General features: G+C 38.4%; 1 protein-coding gene across 2 annotated transcripts; it reads right to left on the bottom strand.

Annotated features, from left to right (window-relative positions):
- Positions 1-1,261: 1,261 nt before the first annotated feature.
- LOC104606873 (diacylglycerol O-acyltransferase 2D) lies at positions 1,262-14,041 on the bottom strand. Of its 2 annotated transcripts, none has more exons than XM_010272287.3 (10): positions 13,917-14,041; positions 13,574-13,766; positions 13,389-13,463; positions 13,191-13,276; positions 11,518-11,624; positions 11,275-11,430; positions 5,545-5,631; positions 3,967-4,064; positions 3,179-3,266; positions 1,262-1,560 (listed from the first exon to the last, which is right to left on the bottom strand). In XM_010272287.3, exons 2-10 carry the CDS (start codon positions 13,756-13,758, stop codon positions 1,459-1,461), a joined length of 984 nt encoding a protein of 327 aa, XP_010270589.1. In that variant the 5' UTR covers positions 13,759-13,766; positions 13,917-14,041; the 3' UTR covers positions 1,262-1,458. The 2 variants fall into 2 exon arrangements, with proteins under 2 accessions (XP_010270589.1, XP_088746167.1); XM_088890041.1 differs by lacking the exon at positions 1,262-1,560 and adding an exon at positions 1,576-3,061 and having other exon boundaries at positions 13,904-13,928.
- Between the last annotated feature and the right edge of the window lie 7,629 nt (positions 14,042-21,670).

The raw sequence follows: 21,670 nt of genomic DNA on the forward strand, positions 1-21,670 counted from the left end.
ACTTTTGAACTTTTAACAAAAAGTATATACATGTTGTAATAACAAAGTTATTTGTACTTTGATGTTAAGTGACATCAAAGTATATACATGTTGTAATAACAAAAAGTATATACATGTTGTATATGCATGTTGTAATAACAAAAAGTATATACATGTTGTAATAACAAGAGTTATCAAAGTACATGTTGTAATAACAAGAACCCCCCCTTCCCCCCGGCACAACTTTTGATGTAAATCAAGAATCGATATGAAATTTGAATGGAATAATGTTTTACATCGTGAATCGATGTAAAATCTCATCAAGCATAAAATTTTACATCGATAATTAATATAAATATTACATCGATTTTATCAATGTAAAACTTTATACTCTTCCACCCATCACATTTTTCAAAAAGCAACGATCACTTTCACGGTTCAGTATAAAACATTATCAGTGTAAAAATACACCAATAATATTCCAAACACAGCCTAAAGGAATTATACCCTATACGTTTTATACATTTGAGAAACTAATTATATATACCATGACCGTCAAAAACAACTTATACATGCCTTGTTGGCCGAAGGTTCAAACTTTCGATACATGTACATATGGTATTGTATCTTTTACATTCAGATAAACTATACATATATTTAAAGGTGTTCTTAAGAAACTCTTTTATTAATTAAAACACATAAGAAGCCCCTCTAAAATTTTGAAAAAAAAACTAAAATAATATAAAGAGTGAGGTGTTTTTAAGAAATTCTTTTATTAATTAAAACACATAAAAAGCCCCCCCTCTGAAATTTTGAAAAAAAAAACTAAAATAATATAGTGAGGTGCATGCAGCTACGTCTTTGTTGCTCCAGAAATTAAGAGACACGTTTTTCAATTTAAACGGTTCGACTAAACATAATTTTTGACCTTTTTTCTATTAAACACCTATATGGCGCTGAGCTGTCGATCACACCATCTTAATTTGGATATACACAAGCAATCTTCCTTCATCTTCAGGTTAGGATGGGGGTAATGTACGTAGAGGCCTAAAGGACCCTCAAGAACGGGGCCAATTAGGGCTAATCCGGTTAAAAAACAACGCACAAACAAACAAAGCGAGGGCTGCTTTTTCTCACCTAATGCTCATGTTTGGAAGGAATACAAATACAAATATGTAGAGTGCAAAACAATGTATTTTGTATGTATTTGTACTGTATATATTTGTATTTGTTCTTCCAAACCGAGCCTAAACCACTACGCTGCAACAGTGCAATCTGGGGCTTTTACTTTCTTCCTTCTCTTAAAAGTTTCTATATATACCACAGTCTAGCTTGGACAGCTTTCTAGGGGCCGTGAATAGTTACAAAGATCAATGAGGAAGCTTTTGAGATTTTAATATAAAGTTTCACAAAAAATTACATCTGAAATTATACATGTTTAAAAATGGATGAGACTGCAAACCCAAGGAAATGCACTTATCAAAGTATTCTCAATTGAAGATCAGCATGGCCCACCCTAGCCTTGTGTTTCTCAAAAAGTTCTTCAAGAGCTGTTACAAACCGGCTATGCACCTCATTCACCTGCCCGCCCAACAGAAAAGAATGTTAGTTAACACTTGACAGATGTAAGTCGCATATTTGTGGTGCGACAAATTTTTTTTATAGCCCATTATGTGGCAGTGGCAGACAACTTTATCGCTGCATTTGGTTGCAGTGCAATTTTATTTGCACTAGTACAAATGCATAAGAGTGCAAATGAAAAAAATGTAAATTCTTGTTTAATTTTGTTTTGGGTTTTACTTTATTTGCTTCATGTCTTAATTTACTTTATTTGCACTGCAATCAAACAAAATAAGCTAAAATTTGAAACAAAAAATAGGTCAGAATTTACACTCAAATCATTTGCACTGTCATAGTTTTGCATCAATACAAATTTATTTGCATTGCAACCAAACACAGCCTAGTTTTCAGCACAACTAACCAATCGACATGCAGCAGTCAAAACAATACTGATGGGAGGTCCTTCGTTGGAATAGGGGTCTGGAATCAGAATAATTGGATGAAATCAGAATCCCATTCCCATTCTTGCTGGAATGGCATTCCTCATTTGAGGAAATAGCCATTTCCTGCCCCTCCCTTGAGAATAAAATCCCATTCCTGCTGATTTCAATTTCCATTCTCATTCCTGTCTGAACCAAACAGACTATGGGAATGGATTATTCTGATTTCAATTCCAGAAGATTTCGATTCCAATTCCAGTGTAAACCAAACAGGCCCGGAGATGTTTTCTGTTGCCTATAACATTTCTAGTGATGGTGTAAGATTACAGGGTTTAGCGGCATGAGCAAGTAGTTTAATTTATGAGTTATGACCGGAGAAAAGGCCATGACTCAGAAAGGTATGGCGCAACACTTGGAGCTTTTTGATAAAACCAGCAGTCCGGCATACCTTCCAGATAAAGGCTGTTTCACTATATTGTTTCTCTTTCTGACTGTTCTTTTCTTTCATTCCTCTTTTTATTTTTACTATTTTTGACAAGTGTAGACAGTGTAGTTGCAGTTGATCCGACAACCCAGGTATTTGCTTGTGTTTCATTTAAACCACCATCGTTCTATCGTTTGTCAGAAAGGGTGAATTCCATTATGTTGGGGCCTTGTAGGGAGTCACGAACCATGAGGAGTCGCCAAAACAGAGGTCTTGCACACATAACTTGCATCAGACTTGTACACAAGATATGGACACCACTTACAACCCAAAAACCCAAGTTATTGGGTTATGGGCCACTCCTGTATATAAGTCCCTTGCACTTCTTGTGTCTTTCCAATGTGGGACTCTCTTTCACTCCTCATTCTATACACCTACTCACATGTGCATCCCAACACATTATTGTGCCAAGGGGGTTGGAGACAACGGTACATCTCGTGCAGGGCATTAAATTTCGCTGATCGGAATGGCCCATCCATCATCATTTAGATCTTGCATACCAGCCTTCCAATGTGACAGAAAACCTCTAGCAGCAAGCTTTAAGCCCACACAGCATTTATATGTCAATTTTCCCCTTGATTACCATCAAGGGAAACCACTGCTAAGAAACAGATGATATGCCAAATTGAAAGAAATAAACAATAACCTGACAAAGACTACACTAACTTATTTACGTTCAGTATCAATAGGAACAGAGGGTCCGAAGTGTTCTTACCTCTTCCATAGTTGGTTGTGGAATTCTTTTCAGCTCAATGGGCCTGCCCACCACAACATGCATGGGTCTTCGATATGGTAGTGGTGATCTGAGAAAATAAAACCAATAGATGAATTTCATTGTCTATAAAAAGAAGTATATCAAACAATCTATAGTTAAAGAATTGTATGCAATTGCTTTTGTCTCTCTCAAGGGATGATGTTAAGTTTTTCTCTCTAGAATGTTTTCATTGGTCATATCAACAGTACCCGTTGGCTTAACATGTACAATTTTATTATGCCATGTATCCTTTTTCCTCCTAATTCTCAGTGCCTTGACAAGGGTTGCTTGCAGTTTTAATTCCAATTTGCCTATTGCCCTCTACCGTGTGGCAAATTCAAACAACAAGACCCAATGCATGGAAAAGAATATGGGTTCCCCTGCTAGTTGGTTTTCAATTTAAAAAACATGCACGATCTCAGAGTTGGATTATGGTTGGTTAAAATTTGCTAAACAAGGTATTCTCATAAATAGGTCTACTTGTGGGTGACAAAGATAACATTGTCAGCATGGATCAGGAGTATTTCGTATCAGATCCTTTATCTAGATTGATAATAGAGAGAGGGCGGTTGGACATGGATGCTGTGCTACCAAATAGCATCCAAATGAGCCACTGCTTAATCCCGTTATGCTTTATTCTCTTCTCTAAAGAATTTTGACATCTTCCAGTGACTCAATATAATCATCAAAGAATAGATGAAAAGATAAAAGAATTCTTGGAGAAGATGCTAAATATATATGTTACATACCCAAATACTCCCCAGAAAATGATTGGAGTGAACTTTATAGCTCTAGACAGTCGCAAATACAGTTCCCCACTTGGCTTCCACCAGTTGTAGACATCTGTCTGCACTTCACAAAATGAACAAAGTTACAATGCACACATGCACACAAACACACACACACAAACACACACAGGGAGTTCTATTAAGTGTTGGAATATGATGCATGTCTGACATGGACAGTCAAAAGGTTTAGAAGTTTGGATTCCATTAAGTGTTTGGAGATTCCACTAAGCAGTATGCAGAACAAACCGCAAAGGTAATATTTGGCAATCCCATACACATGATGGAAGTATGCTTTTCAAATCGATCTTGTTTCTTACTTTCTGAGCTCTCATATCATCAGTATTGCCACATTCCACATGGCACCACCTACTAAGCCCATAAGAGCGGCCCTGAAGGTCTTTGATATACATTGGAAGGGCACAGATTAGACCAAATAGAAGAAACACTATTGAAATGAATTGTTCATTCTTTGTCCACTTCAGATAAGAATAAAACATGAGAAGACATATTTGAGAGGCTGCATTTTCTGGAACATGCCTGTGTAATCCACTCAAATATCTTCAGAAGGAATGGTCAAATAAAATGGATCCTGATAAACTTCAATTCAATTGCATACATGCCTGTGTTGGATGGAATCTCCAAATGACTGTCCATGTCAGACATGCATCATATCCCAACACTTAATGGAATCTCCAAATTTCTAAACATTTTCCCATGGGTATAATATATCCTTCAATAGTTTATACTTTTCTATATACATGCCTAAGAGTTTTTGTTTTTTCGTCTTGCCAAGTCAAACTCCCAAGGCATACATCAGATGTTGTTCCCCATGTCTACATCCATGCAACACCGATATATGCAGGCCAAACTAGGGGTTAGGAGGGTTTTTCTTATGGGGTTAGATTCATACTTTAGTGATAGTTTTCTGGAATGGGTCACAATTTACATCCTCTTAACTATATTTCTTTTGGTAAATGATGAAGCTAATTCACCTCATGTCTGGAAAAAAAAGCACTAGCTGGCAATATCTTTTTGTGAAGGAACTCTTTTGGTATGCAAGAGGAAGTATGTTGTTTAAGGATAACTTGATAAGATGCTTTTGAGCAAAAACTAACTAGGGGAATCAGAAAGGCTAACAGGCTTCACGTCACATATGTTCCTAAAAAATTGAAATTCCAAGATATATCAGAAGATTTATAAAATGCACAAAAAAAACACACATGCCAAATCCTTCCTCATCACTAACCCCTTTGGATACCAAAGCACTCCGGATCTGCTACCCACAAACTGTTCCCACATCCCTACCCACAGAACACCACAATGTTTTGGGAATATCTCCCATGAATGACAAGGGGAATATTCCCAATGTGCAGCTGTAACGTTCCATGGGTAGGGATGTGGGAACATCTAGTGGGTAGCAGATCCAAGCCCATACCGAAGTACCAAACATAGTGGGAGGGGATTTGGTCATAGAATGTAAAGGATAGAACGGAAATAACAAAGCATAATGCATAGGTTTCCAATATTAAAGATCAATACCTGACCAAAGCAGAAAACTGGAACCAAAGGTCGGCCTGCCTCCATAGCTATGCGAATAAACCCTTTTCTTGACTTGATGAAGGCAATCTACAAAACAGCAATTAAACATAGAACAATTAAAAAGGAGAAGAAAAAAACCAAGGCCTGATGAATTCAACTTATAGTTGCCAAATAGGAAAACAAAAAATGATTTGAAAAGGGAAACTGATGTTCTTTAAGTAAGAACGTTAAGATCACATAAGGGAATACCCCTCTCAAATAACCAGAAAAGTGGGCATTCCATTTTAGACTAAACAAGAAAAATTGCATGTAAAACTTACCCAGGAACATCCCATTTTAGACAAACTGGGAGAACCCTAACTATGGCCAAAAGTTGCTTGTTTCAAGAGAAAAAGGTGCCCATGTATTGATTATTACAGTGATAGATATGGCATTTTCATCTTTTTATTTGGAATTTGTCCCAGTTTATCAGAAACGGAATGTCAGACAAACCAAAGTTTATAATGCATATCTGGTGTCAAGACTGCTGGAACAGACCAAAAGAAGGCAGTTAATCAGTTTTACAAGAGGAGGCCATGTCAGCACAACTAACCATCCACTTGTAACAACTGTAACAGAAACTGTAACGGAAAGACAACCAAGATTGTAAAACTACAAGTAGTAGAGCAGAAAAGGAATAGGGCATTGATTCTTTCAGCATTAAACTCTCTCTCTCTCTCTCTCTTCTTCCAAGAATTCAGGAGGTTGGCCCCTCGAAGAGCCCTGAGTTAGGCAGGTTCCTAACAATTTGGTATCAGAGCCAGCATGACCAACACAAGAAACACGTCAGTAGACACCCGAGTGGATCAGATGGAGGTAGAGATCCATCGAATATCTTCAGATCTCAAAGAAATGAAGGAAGGCTTCACTACTCTCCTCCTTCAACTGGAGCAGGGGGCAACGAACATTGACAGACGAAGCCAAGAAGAGCGCAGCAATGAAAACAGCCGCAGAACAGGGGCAGCAATAAGAACAGCCAAAATCAACTTCCCCATCTTCTCAGGCGGCGACCCAACTCCCTGGATTCTCAGAGACGAAAGGTATTTTGATTACCATGAAACACTGGGGCAAGATAGGGTAGCTCTGGCTTCTGCACATCTTGAAGGGGAAGCTATCCTCTGGTTTCAATGGTACTGAAGGGGGCACCCTCGTCAAACTTGGGCAGACTTCACGGACGCCATGACTATCCGTTTTGGATCATCTGGGTTCGAAGATCTTGATGAAAATTTGGCAAAGTTGCGACAGGTGGGATCAGTAAAGGAATACCAGATGGAGTTCAAAAGGCTGGCCGTGAGAGTCCAAGGGTGGACGGAGAAGGCGTTGGTGGGAAGCTTCGTCGGTGGCCTAAAAGAAGAACTGCGACTGGAAGTGAAAGCGATGCAGCCCACTTCGATCATCAATGCGACAGCACTAGCTAGATTGTATGAGGACAAGTTCAGTCGAGCAAGAAAGGTGTAGCGACCATGGGGTCCAGGAGCAAGAAGGGAGCAAGAAAGGATGACAGCACCAGACAAGGAGGAAGGAGTATTAGGCCCAGGCCCACTGGTTCCTTTCAAACGGCTGACCTGGGCAGAGATGCAAGCCCGCAGAGACAAAGGTCTCTGTTACAACGGCGAAGAGAAATTTGGGCCGGGCCATCGCTGCAAGAAACAACAAGTGTTTCTCCTCCAAACAAATGCCGAAGAGGAAAACGACATCACCAGTTGTGGAGAATCTAACCCAAGGTGGAAAATACAATCCAATGGCATGCCTGAAATATCCTTACAAGCCCTTACGGGACTTGCATCCCCTCAGACAATGAGAGTTACAAGGCTGATCCTAGGACGCCAAGTGTCAATCCTCATAGACAGTGGCAGCTCCCTTAACTTCATAACTCAAGTCTTGGTGGATAAAATGGGACTTCCGGTTCAACCAACAACGGCCTTTACGATTCATGTGGCCAACGGTAACAGCCTATCTTGCAATAGCATTTGCATGGGCCTACCACTAAAGATTCGGGGTCATCAGTTTGCGGTGGACTTATATCCTCTCCATCTCAGTGGAGCGGACGTGGTGCTTCAATGGTTAAGACAGCTAGAACCCGTGGTCTATAACTGGGCCCGTCTCACCATGGACTTCACATCAGGAAACTCTACAGTCCATCTACAAGGGAAAACATGCAAGGGCCCAAGGCCCATCAATCTTGCAACACTGACAAAGCAAAGAGGAGATCCAGATCAGCCCATATTCATGCACATGGACTCAAATTGGACCAGGCCATCCTTAGCTAACAGCAGCCCAGATGGGCCTAGAGACTTCCAAAGCCGCCTACAACAACTCCTTCAGCACTATGGCAACGTGTTCAACGAACCCCAAGGACTGCCACCATGCCGGGAGCATGACCACCGCATCCCCCTCATGCCGGGATCAACCCCGACCAATGTAAGACCCTACCAATACCCTTACTTTCAGAAATCTGAAATCGAGAAGCAAGTTCAAGATATGCTTAAGCAAGGGATAATACAGCCCATTCTCTTCACCGGTACTATTAGTCAAGAACAAGTATGGGACGTGGCGGTTTTGTATTGATTACAGAGCCCTTAACAGCATCACCATTAAAGACCGATTCCCAATACCAGTCATTGATGAGCTGCTTGATGAACTCAGTCAAGCCACCATATTCTCAAAACTGGATTTACGAGCTGGGTATCATCAAATAAGGGTACATAGGGAGGATGTTCACAAAACAGCTTTCAGGACACACGATGGCCACTATGAGTTCCGGGTCATGCCATTTGGGCTGACCAATGCTCCAGCCACATTTCAAGCATTGATGAATGACATATTCCGACCATATTTACATAAGTTCATCCTTGTTTTCTTTGATGACATATTGGTCTACAGCCCCAATTGGGAGGAACATCTGAACCATCTACAGGTCACCCTTGCAACACTTGAGGCCCACCAGTTGTTCGCTAAAGAGTCCAAGTGCTCCTTTGGACAAAACCAAGTTCACTACTTGGGACATGTTGTAGAAAAGGGGACTGTAGCGGCTGACCCAGATAAAATCTCCAGTATACTGGGCTGGCCGCAACCCAAATGTGTGAAAGAATTGAGGGCCTTCTTGGGACTGTCCGGGTACTACTGTCGCTTCATCAAAAACTACGGCCTAATAGCTACCCCATTGACCCAATTGCTGAAACAAGACACTTTTAACTGGTCAAACCAGGCCCAACAAGCTTTTGAGCAATTGAAACAGGCAGTTGCGAGTCCTCCAACATTAGCACTGCCTGATTTCACAAAAGATTTCATCATTGAGTGTGATGCCTCCGGTCAAGGCGTTGGGGCTGTTCTCATGCAAGAGGGGCGACCACTAGCCTTTTTCAGCAAGGCCTTAACATCACAAAAGTGGGCCAAATCAGTTTATGAGCGAGAATTAATAGCAATAGTCTTAGCAGTCCAACGTTGGCGAACCTACTTGATCGGTAGACGGTTCACAATTCGGACCGACCATCAAAGTTTGAAGTTCTTATTGGATCAATCAGTTCTATCCCCATAACAGCAACACTGGATATCCAAGCTACTGGGGTACGACTATAGACTTGAATACAAAGCAGGGGCTGCTAACCGAGTGGCGGACGCCCTCTCATGGCACCCACAGTCATTTCAGTTACTTGTATCTTCCCCAACTTTTCCACTCCTGGATCTACTGCGAAAAGAAGCCCAATCCCATAAGGAGTTACAACAGTTGAAGGCCCAAGTATTGGCAAATCCCTCACTGCACCTCGAGTACACAATTAAGAATGATCTACTCTTCTTAAAAGGACGCCTGGAGATCCCGACAGCCTCTGCTCATCTTAGGAAGCTCCTGGAATTATTCCATGCCTCACCCACGGGTGGCCACTCCGGCATCCTACAAACACAAAAGCACATTGCCACACAATTTCATTGGAAAGGCATGCGTACATCTATCCAGAACTTCATAGTTGGGTGTGCAGTATACCAACAAAACAAGTCAGCCACTACAACACCAGCAGGCCTCTTGCAACCACTCCCAATACCAACCCAAGTCTGGGATGATATATCAATGGATTTCATCACGGGATTGCCCGTTTCTGCCGGCAAAACAGTTATCCTTGTGGTAGTAGATAGACTGACAAAATATAGTCATTTCCTACCTCTATCACACCCATTTACAGCAGCCATAGTTGCTGAATTATTCCCCCGGGAAATTGTGCACCTACATGGGCTCCCCAACTCAATTGTATCAGACAGAGACCCTATCTTTATGAGCCATTTCTAGGCTGAGCTTTTCCGCCTACACGGGGTTAAACTATTCAAGTCAACTAACTACCACCCCCAATCTGATGGATAGACAGAGGCGGTTAACAAGAGTCTCGAAACATATCTAAGATGCTTCACGGGAGATCGACCAAGACAATGGATGAAGTGGATCCACTGGGCCGAATGGTGGTACAACACCACTTTCCATAGCGCCGCGGGGATGACACCCTTCAGATCTTTATATGGTCGGGACCCTCCCCCTCTACTTCCTCATGAAAAAGGAACCACCACAGTAGCGGTCGTTGAAGAACAACTAACGCAACGGGATGAAGTGCTAAGGGAACTGAGACATCATCTCTTACAGGCACAGCAATGGATGAAGCACACACCTATGATAAACACCACAAGAATGTCCAATATGAAGTAGGTGATTGGGTGTTTCTCAAATTACAACCTTTCAGGCAGATTTCAGTTGCAAACCGACAGTGGAACAAACTCAGCCCGCGCTATTTTGGCCCATTTAAAATCCTGGAGAGAATAGGATCAGTGGTCTACAAACTGGACCTTCTGGCAACATCCAAACTGCACCCTGTATTCCATATCTCCTTACTAAAGAAGGGGCCAAAGTCAGGAGTCATTACAAGTGCGACCCTTCCCATATTTTCAGAAGAAGGACAAGTGCAGACTGAGCCAACCTGCATCATTGATTTCAGATGGGCGCACAGGGGAGGCAGAGTCATACCAGAGGCATTAGTTGTTTGATTTAACCTTCTGGAAGAGGATGCAACCTGGGAATCCTACTTAGATCTGCAATCAAATTTCCCTACATTAGACCTTGAGGGCAAGGTCGCTCTAAAGGAAGGGGGGATTGTCAAGACTGTTGGAACAGACCAACAGAAGGCAGTTAATCAGTTTTACAAGAGGAGGCCACGTCAGCACAACTAACCATCCACTTGTAACAACTGTAACAGAAAGACAATCAAGATTGTAAAACTATAAGTAGTAGAGCAGAAAAGGAATAGAGCATTGATTCTTTCAACATTAAACTCTCTCTCTCTCTCTCTCTCCTCTCTCCTCTCTCCTCTCTCTTCTTCCAAGAATTCAGGAGGTTGGCCCCTCGAAGAGCCCTGAGTTAGGCAGGTTCCTAACATCTGGGCTATTTTATTTTCACTTGTGATAGCCAGGGGAAAAAGGCAAAGCAGAGATTATCAGAGAGATTTGCAAATACTTGACTATGTACAACAGAAAAGGTTAAAAATTGCACAAAGATTGCAGTTTTGGCTGCTTAAAAATTGCACAAAGATTGTTGTATGAATGACAAGAAAGACTACAAGAACAAGTCAGATTTAATTTGTTGAAAGAAATCATTGAAACAAACCCTAAGACCACTTAATCCTCCAATAATCCAAAGAAGAGATGCAAACAGACCTCTGATCCATGCTTCATAAGAAATGTCTCCTGCACCCCACCTGGCACTACGATGCAACTATAACCAGCTTCCAGAAGTGAGGTAAAACTCCTCTTCGTTGCAGGGGTAAGCCCCAGCCAGGTCCATATATGCCTCAGGAATGGTGTATAGAAAACCTGGTCATTTTCCACAAATATGAATAAAGAAGAAAATAGTGAAAAGGTCCCAATCATACCTAAAGGCATCAAAGGTAGAAATCATACAGCACTACTTGCTAGAACTTTGATTTTTGAGAGACACATGAATCCCGTAAGGTCCGCAAGAGCAACAACTCCAATTGGCAAAACCGAATGTGGTTCATACCCAAAGACTGCAGAAGGTGTTGGAGACTTGGAGTCACTAAGAAAGATTTCAAGTTTTTTTTTAATATGTGGATAGAAAGATATCAAGATTATCCATCATCTAGGTGTTGTACATACAAGGTAGTAAAAAAGAATAAATCCTTAAGTCATACAGAAGCAAAAAACAAAAAATGCCTTACCCAGATACCTGATGGGTAGCTTTGCAACAAAGAAATCTCTTAAGGAGATGAACAGATGATAGCATGAATAGTCCAATGACCTCCCGCCAAGACATCACATATTCACAATTCGAAGCATTGATTATTGATTCACTGGACAATTCACTTAAGACCAGGAATTGAAATGATTTGGTACCAAGCCTGCCATTCTGGTAGGACTCAGTTGAGTTATCAAAGTAAACAATGTTCTAACCAGTGATTTTATTTTGTAGATGTTTGAGGTGTAAGGCCTGAACTGTTTTTCAACGCAAGGTGTGAATAATGTACCAAAAGGTGCAAGTATGAAGAATATCGTGCTCGTGAGGTGTGAAGCATACCAAATATGCCCTATAATAACATCCTTCCCATCTATCTCTTTTGCTCATGTACATAGAAACCTTAATCAGTTAGCTCATCTGTTCACATTTTTTCATGCAAAGGCCAAGTAATTATTAGCTACAATTCGGCCTCTCAACCTTATGTAAGGTTATCGGTAAATAAATGAAGCCGCTCTGTTAATAATAAAAAAAAAGACACCAGTAGGCCTACATACTGGATGTTCTCTTTGTTTACAAACCAAACAAACCTAATATTCTTGAACATGACTCACAACCTAGTTCATTTTACCCACAAGGGTATTTAGATGCCGGCCACATGGCCTATACCAAACTCATTCTAACAAATACAGGATGAAAGAAACTAAAAGAAGAGTATTCCAAGAAAATGCTGAAGCGATAAAACACCCAGTGTATTCTTAGACGCTTCCTATATTTATAATTTTGTTTTCTTGCGATGCATTGTACCCTTATTCTCCTTTTTAGTGAATGAAAGTTTTTTGATATGTTCCTACAATTTTGTTGTGGTCTGGTAAATTCTGCCCATTGTAAGATTTCGCCTTCTCTTCTCGTCGTAGGTAAAGCTCTAACCAAAGGATTGCTACCTGATAGAGAATATTGTAAGTCATTCCTCTTATCTTTACTCCTTTTCCTCTCACAAAACACCATATCCCCATGTTGGTACCGGCTATCTGGGATCTTGCGAGGGGTGAATTGGACGGTGGATACAGACCTAACCTTTAGCATATTTTCACAAACTACTCCCAGACTTGTATTTGCATTTTCACACTTGTCAGCGCGGGATTTTATCATTACACAAAGCTATGGTATCCATGGTTTATCTGTACAATGTACTGTTTAGGCCAACCGCATATTAGCTCACTGGCCCAGTCGCCCAGATGAGTAGAGTCCGCCATGAAAAAAATCAGTGTGATCTAGCTAACACCAGTCGTAGTCGAGAATCCAGGTCTATCGGGCAGGCCAAAAAGAATAGAAAATCAGTGTGATCTAGCTAGATCACACTGATCTAGCTAACACATACCATAAGCTTGATTGGGGTCAAACGCCTTCATATCCTCTACATACAGCGTCACCGGAAAATATCCACAGCAACGGTTACAGATATACCTGAAATTCGTTCATATAAAATTACACACCATAGAATAGAATTACAAAAAAAAAAGGTTATTCAATCAAACTTAATTTAAGAAAAATAGGGGGAAAACGACTCCGATTGTACCTTGCCAATCTTCGACCTACTTTACTTCTATCGTCAATAGGAAGTACCATCAAAAACAGGAGGAGACCAAAAATCCTGAAAAAAAGGGTGTCAGAAAGAAGGGGGGCAGGGGCAAATCAGGATGGGATAAAGGGTGAGAAAGGCTGACGGAGAAGGAGGAAAAGGAGAAGAGGTTGAGTACGCACAAGAAAGCTAGGTGAGTAGGAAGGAAGAATGCGGTGATAACCAATGCGGCGGTGAAATGGATAGAGCCCAGCCAAATGGCGAGAGCCGTAACCGCCTGCAACAGCGAAGATTCTTTTGCCCGGAATACCGTCGGCTCTTCGCCTGCGTTAACGGAGTTTCCGCGGATTCCGTTAGTCTCCTCCATGGATATAGCTATTACAGAGAGAGAGAGAGAGAGAGATTTAAGGATGACCGAGAAAGTTCTACTTTTAAAAAAAAGCTCGGCTTGCTTTGGATTTGTTGATTAGAGCAGTGAGAAAGGCAAGTAGAAATAAGTAGAAGAATAGTACTTGTCATCATTACCGTCTACGCGTTTACCAAACCAGCACCTTCTCCGTTGTCCACGGCTTACCTACAGTACGATGCAATTGAAGGCCGTTAGAGTGGCGTATTGGTGTCGGTAGAGAATTATGGGTAGAAAATCCGGACACGGAAACTCCGTCGACCTCGCATTACACGTGTGACGTGTAATATAAATTTTCTAAGGCTCAGTTTGGAAGGAGTATTTATTATTTTGTATGTATTTATACCGTATGTATTTGTATTTATACTCTTTTGAAACTGAGCCTAAATCTCGATATATATTTTAGAAAGAATACAAATATAAATATAAATATGTATTTATATTGTATATATTTGTATTTGTACATTTTTAAAATTAAGCTTAAAGTTTAATTTGAAAGGAGTACAAATATAAATATGTACAATTAAATACATACAAAATATAAGGTTTTGCACTTTACATATTTCTATTTGTATTCCTTTTAAATGGAGCCTAAAGCTGGATTTGAAATTTGGAAAGAATGTAAATACAAATATGTATAATATTTATACATACAAAATACAAGGTTTTACGCTCTATATATTTGCATTTGTACTCCTTCCAAACTGAGCTTGTGTTTAGAATTGATGTAAAATATAATTGATGTAAATATTTATACCGGTTTGATTTTGTCCATGTTTGGAATGAGTGTATAATTATAATCGATACAAGACTCCACTATAGATGAATTTTGCATAGTTTAGATGGAGTGGAGTTTTATATCATAAATCAATGTAAAAGTTCATTAAAGCAGAGTTTTACATCGACTATCAATGTAAATATTACATCAATAAAATTGATGTAAAACTCCATTATTTCATGCATAGTTTTCGAAATTCAAACGGTTACTTTTTAATGGTTCGATGTAAGATGTTTTACGTCAGTTAAAGAATTTTTCTTGCGAACTCACATTGGTGCTCATGCATATCTCACGATGCATTGGGTATTAAGATATTTCCAATACACGGGTGATATGTGTTGAGAGTCACACTTTATCGAGTGGGATGAGGGATCAAGATTCATCCCACCTGTACGGTGGAACTAAGAATTTAAGAAGTGGACTGAACAGTAAAAACCCCTTAAGGGGTGTAGTGAATCATAGGTGGAGGTATCGATACATAAAACCCAAAAATCTAATAAAAATCTCTAAATTGACTGAAGTCTAAATTTTCACATCCTCTTATAATGACATACATTAAAGCCCATTTGGTAATAGGGGTATTTTGATTCCATCTGTATGGTTGGGTGGAATCAAAATCCTATTTCCATTTATGGTGTAACGGGATTCGCCTTATTTGTGGTAATGGCCAATTTCTCCCCATTTCTTAGAAATGCAATCCCATTTCAGCTAATTTCAATTCATGTATGAACCAAATAGACTATCGGAATTAGGCCATTATTATTCTAATTTTGAGAAATTGAAATTTCAACTCCGACAAAGAGTTAAAATCCTTGAGAACTATAATTGGAATGGTCTATTCCTATAGCCTGTTTGGTTTAAAAATCAGAATGAAAAATGAAATCAGCTAGAATGGAATTTCATTCCCATGAAAAGGTAAAAGAATGGCCATTCCTTCAAATGAGGGAAAGCCATTCCACCAACAATGAGAATACAATTCCAATTCTTTATGCCCAACCAAACAGGCCCTAAATACTTAAATTCTTTATTTCCACCATTTCCTCCTTCCCCTCAAGCTTGTATCTAGAATCACACCACAAAACGCCGGAAAGCACCTGTGTCCAGTCAATGGTAACTTAGCCCTACGATTCCACTGCATGCCGCTGGTGCACCCCGGGGCTCAGGGCTCTACAGAGGGAGCATTGTATGCTGTGCCTTGTTAGTGGCAATGTGGGTAGCCCATCCCACAAGGCACAAGCTGTTTATATTGCCAAAGGATGACAATGCCGGAGGCGGAAACGTTACTCCAATCCAAGGTTTTTGAACCGCCGTTGATTCAGACGGTCTGACCGTTCGGTTCAAGAACTATTTAAGCAATTGGTTCTGTTTTATTCCAAACCCGATTTTGGTAAAAAAATCATTGAAAAAGTCAATAATCTGTTGACCCAGGCGGTCAAACCATCAACCCTTTCAATAGTTTTTGACTATTTTTTATTTTTAATTATTTTTTATTTTGTTTTTAATTTATTTGTTAGAACAAGCCATCCGTTTGAATCAAACGATCGGACCATCAACCCGAAAACCGATGGCTAAAACGGTTCTATTTCCATATCGTTTTTTAAAACGTTGCTCCAACCAACATATCTGGGAATTTGGATTAGCTGAATATGATAGTTGTTTAGTAGGTTTTCCTAGAACCAGCCTAGGTCTGGATATAGTGTCCCGATTATTATTGATGAACTAGTTCCACTCAATCTTGAATTGATTCAGACCCAACCCAAGTTATATTCATATAATATATAATATATATTAAATAAATTATATATAATATATTTAATATTTAATATATTAAACGTATTTATTTATTATAATTGGGTCTATCCTGATTATTCCAAAAACTGATTGATTTGGTTCTAAGTCTGAAAATTACAACTCTATCAGATCTAGTTTGGTTCTGAGTATTCAATATTTCCTATAAAGTCAATTCAGGTTCTAGCTGGCCACGGCCCCAGACTCCAACCCTTTGAGTCTTAAATGGAGAAGTACGAAAACACCCGATGCAGAATTCTGAATTCCAACCCCTCTACTACTAGCCCTCTTTTCCCTATAAACTACATCATGCCCGTGAACATCAATTCACGGTCAGGATGTCAGGATGCATTCCTTCTGTACTATAGGACTATAAAATTCTGATCTGGACTGATTATGATTCTCCCTAAATTAATTAAATAGTTGTGGGACCATCTATTTTATTACTTGTGTGGACAGTTATTAATGGTTCTACGGCCGGCTGAACTACTATTGCATGCAGGCTTCATCCTTACTCTGGGCAGAGAGGACGCTCCTTTTCCGGGAATGGCATCCTTCTACTTTTCCCACATTTTTCGTGAATTAGAAAATGTTAACATGCACTGCACGTGGCGAGCGAGTTCAGATGATGATATTGACGATCATATTACCCATACTAATAATAATAATAACACTATATGAAGCTGGGTATAATATTATATGTTATAGAATACAAAAAGGAAACGTTTAAGCTCAATTTGAAAATAATACAAATATAAATATATACAGTATAAATGCATATAAAATAATACAAAATATAAAGTTTTATATATTTATTTTTTACTCCTTTTAAATTGTAGGCCTCATATGAGACCTCAGGTGGGACTTTCATCAAAATTGGATTTTCATGAAAAGTGGTAATCAATCAGGTGGATTTTTATCAAAAGTTTAGGGGTAAGGTGGGGGGGATTTTTACCGGTCAAGTCCTTTCTTATGTCATGTCTTCTTCAATTAAAATAACTCAATTAGAGGTGTAAATTGGCCCACCTAAAATATAGCTGTTGCCCCCCCCCCCCCCCCTCCGCCAAAGGGGCCCAACCGCTAGTTTCAGATTTAGGGGGTTATAGAAATACTCCCCAATAGCTATAAACAACCATATTAGGGGGGTATTTTGTGTATTTTGCTTATGGGGGTTGAAAAAATGACATAAATGCCCCCCAATAGTTATATAACAACTAGTTTAAGGGGGCTTTTTGGGTAAAATAATAAATAACTTTACAATGACCAAAATATCTCCCAATAACTAAATAACAACTAGTTTTTTGGGTAATTGAATTATGTTTAATTCCTATAAATAGCCCATCATCCACCATTCTCATCACACCAATTCAACAATTCTCCTAATCTCTTCTCTCTCTCTCTCTCTCATACATTCTCAATTTTCTACAATCTAAGTAATTTTGATTAGCTGATTGTCTGATTCTGCATTCTCCAATTCTCAAGTCTCAACTTTATTGAAATTTCAACTTTCAACAAGAAGAATGCTTGTTCAATCAACTCAAGTATCTCAATTTGGGAGGCTTAGACAACCATTGAAATCAAGTTAGGATTTTGAACCGGCAATCCGGGTAAGTCGAATTAGATTAATTTTTATCTTTTAGAATTAAAAAAAAATGGCCAACTCTTATGAAAACCGATTCCCAAATATGTTTACCATTGATGATATTCAATCGCATCATGATAGTGTTAGCACTGATGTGATTGATGTCGATGGAAGTGGAACTTTCACTCCCGGTAGTGATACTAGGGGAAAAAGGAGGGCCTCTAAGTTGAGTAGTCCGGTTTGGGAAATTTTCAAAGTAGAGGATATCAAGGGGAAAGGGAAAAGGGTCATTTGCCAAAAATGTAGGAAGGACTTTAGTTATTGTAGCAAGGGTGGTACGAGTCATTTGAGTAGACATCTGCTTACACATGAGAAAGAAGATGAAGGAAGAGAAACAAACCAAACACAAATTGGGAGGGGGAATAGTTTTGGTACTTTTAAATATTCATAAGAAAAAATGAAACAAGAACTTGCTAAGTATATTGTACATGCAGAACAACCATTTATATTAGTTGAAGATCCAAAGGTAGAAAAATGGTTACGTAGTTCTATAAACCCACAATATAAAAAAGTTACTAGGAATACTATAAGAACTGATGCTTTAAATTTTTTTTATTCATATAAACAAATTTTAATTTCTTTGTTAGCAAATCTTAATTCTAAAGCTGCAATTACTTCGGATGTTTGGACATCCATATTTAATATTAATTATATTTGTTTTACCGGCCATTTTATTGATGAAAATTGGTTTTTGAATAAAAGAATTTTAAGTTTTACTAGGCTTGAATGGCCATTTTATTTATGTCAAAATTATGGTTTAAAATATAAATATTTTATATTAGATGTATAGCATAGGTAGTACATATGCTATGTTAGAAAGTTGTATATCTCATTAACAAATTCTTTCTGATTTTTATAATTCAAAAATGCCTAATGATATGATATTTGAGGAAGATTGGGAAATGACAGTCAGTATAAGAGACTTTTTAAAACATTTTTATGATGCAACTAATTAATTTATTATCCAACTAGTTGTAATTTACCTTATCATTAATGATAATTAGTGATTGTTTTTCAAAATATAAAAATAATCCACAATTTCAATGTATTGTTGAAATAATGGAAAATAAATTTAAAAAATATTGGGAGAACATATCTCCCCTTTATTCTTTAACTACAATATTAGACCCTAGGATTAGGAAATATGATTTAGATATTTTATTTGAATCATATTGTGAAAATATGAATATTAATATGGGAAATAAAAAAGAAGAAATTAACTATTTATTATTTGAAATGTACAATTTGTATGAATCTAAAATTGTAGAAAATATTCCTACAACTTGTTCATCATCTTCTTTTACTTCTGACCTTGAGCCCAGTAGTAGAAGAGAAAAACTTTTTTATTTAATAAGTAAAAGGCAGAAATGTGCTAGTTCTACAACAAATTCATTTACTAAACTTAATTTTTATTTACAAGCAAATTTTTCTAATTTAGACGAAGGATCAAATAATTTTGATATTTACAAGCCCACCATGGCACATGATCTACTAGCCCCTCCGATGTCTACAGTTCCATCAGAGTCTTGTTTTAGTGCAGGTACCAGGGTGCTCAATGACAAAAGAAGCTGCATGAACGATGAAAGCATAGAGATGTGCATCTGTCTCAAGGATTGGCTAGATGAGAAGATAGATTATAAGACAAATGAGGGTATGATACTACACCGAATATTTCACCTAAAGCAAATGATGATATTCAAGAATTTGACTACTTGTATAGAATTTTTTATTTTTTTCAAATTATTGTAATTTTTTATTTTATTTAATTTATTTGATTTTTTTTTATTTTTTAACAATGTAATTTTGTATTTTCAATGTGTAACCATACTGTATTTTTTATATTTTATTAATTTATTCCATTTTCATATTTCATTCATCCAAGTATCTAATGATCCAATTATTGTATTTGTAATTTGTACCATTCAAATTTAAATGAAATAAAATTCCTATTTTTCTTCCAATTTGTTATTCCATCATTCTTATTTCAATTTGGTTAAGTATTTTTTTCATTTATGTGTTACATAACTTAGATTTCTCATTTCTTAATTTTTTAAATAGTTTCCAATTCCCAAAGTTCAAAGAAAAGTTAAATATTTTAATTTTACAATTTTACTTAGAAAAGAAATCAAAATTAAAAAAAAAAAAAACAGTGCAGCCCAATTCAGCCCAGGCCCAAGGCCCGCCCCGGCACGGCCTGCAGCCAGCCCAGGCTCGCAGCACGGCATGACACACCACGGGTCCGCCTGGGCCTGGGCCGAGGGCCATGTCGTGCCAACCCCCAAATTTTCCACCGGGGAGGGCAGCATGGCCCATAGGCCAGCACGGCATGACTCGCCTTTTGAGCGGGCCACCCACAACCTCTAAACTCAATTCAGTTAACTGAAACTTGAGTGCTCCCAAATGAGCCCTACATTGGCCTTACTAAATATGGGCCATTCTGAGGGCTCTCTAACTTAAACTGACCTGCTAATGACCTAGTAGTCGGATGGTCACTAGGCATCCTTTAAGAGAGAATGGACCTCATGTGCACCTTGCTATGCCTCCACTCCATGATACCCCCACTCTGTGCAATATGTATAATACGAGAGAGAGAGAGAAGACTTAAATTAACCCAAAGCTATACATATAAAGCCATGTTTTTTCTAATGTGAAATGGGCATAAAAGTTTTTTCGAAAGAAATTCTTTAATATTATTTCCTTTGCTTTTTGGTCTATCTAATAGTTTGACAAAATTCAGGGATAAATACTTGAAAAAACTCCCCTTACTCTTCTGACAAATATCAAAACCTCCAATGAGTAGCGAATGAACAATATAACATTTAGATTCTAATGATTATCGAAGACTGTATTTGGTTTTAAGGAAAAAAAAAAAAAAGTAAGGAAAGGAACTTTTACAAACCTTATATAAGTTTCCTTACTTTTCCTTCAAACCAAACATAGCCTAAGCGATAACCAACATCTGGTAACTAGAGTTTGACGTCCAATGCTTTGGCATCGCATCGCATAAACAATCTGGTCTAAAAACCCTGAAACAGAGAAAAGATAATAACCATTCAAAATAACAGAGAGAGAGAGAGAGGACACAAGCCGGGGGTCCTGGACTCCTGGGTGACTGAGAATGTCAATGAATAGTAGTAACAGATTAGATGGGAGATTAATGGCAAATATCCAACTTTTATTCAGATATGTTTCTAGTACCAACATGTACGTTTCTAGATCCTAGTACATTTTTGTGCTTTCCCTTCCCTTGTAGCCCAGACAAGCAAAATGCGACTGTTGAGGTAAAAATTTTAATTATTTTTGTGAACTATGGACTCTTGAGATGCACTCAAAACAAACATCACAAAATGATGAAAACCAATATCTATTTCAACTGTTTTAATTTAATTAATATTTACTTAAACAGAAGTAATTACAGGTTGTTATACCCAGAACAAGCGTTTGTAGGCAGGCCTCAGTAGCGACTTGAGATTGAGAATTGCGCAAGTAATACGGCAGGCGTGACTACTTCTACTTGGGTTGGGACATGGTATTTCTTCTTGAAATGATATTGATGGTAAAAGATGGATCTTGAACTCTAACGAAGTTTGATGGTTGATTATCTCTCTCGGGTAATCCATCCATTGTCTGGCAAACCACAACTCTGATGTTACTGAGCCTTTCCC

The sequence above is a fragment of the Nelumbo nucifera genome, chromosome 6 (genome assembly GCF_055504915.1).
Source record: "Nelumbo nucifera cultivar China Antique chromosome 6, China Antique-T2T, whole genome shotgun sequence".
In the NCBI taxonomy this organism is placed as follows: Eukaryota; Viridiplantae; Streptophyta; class Magnoliopsida; order Proteales; family Nelumbonaceae; genus Nelumbo; species Nelumbo nucifera.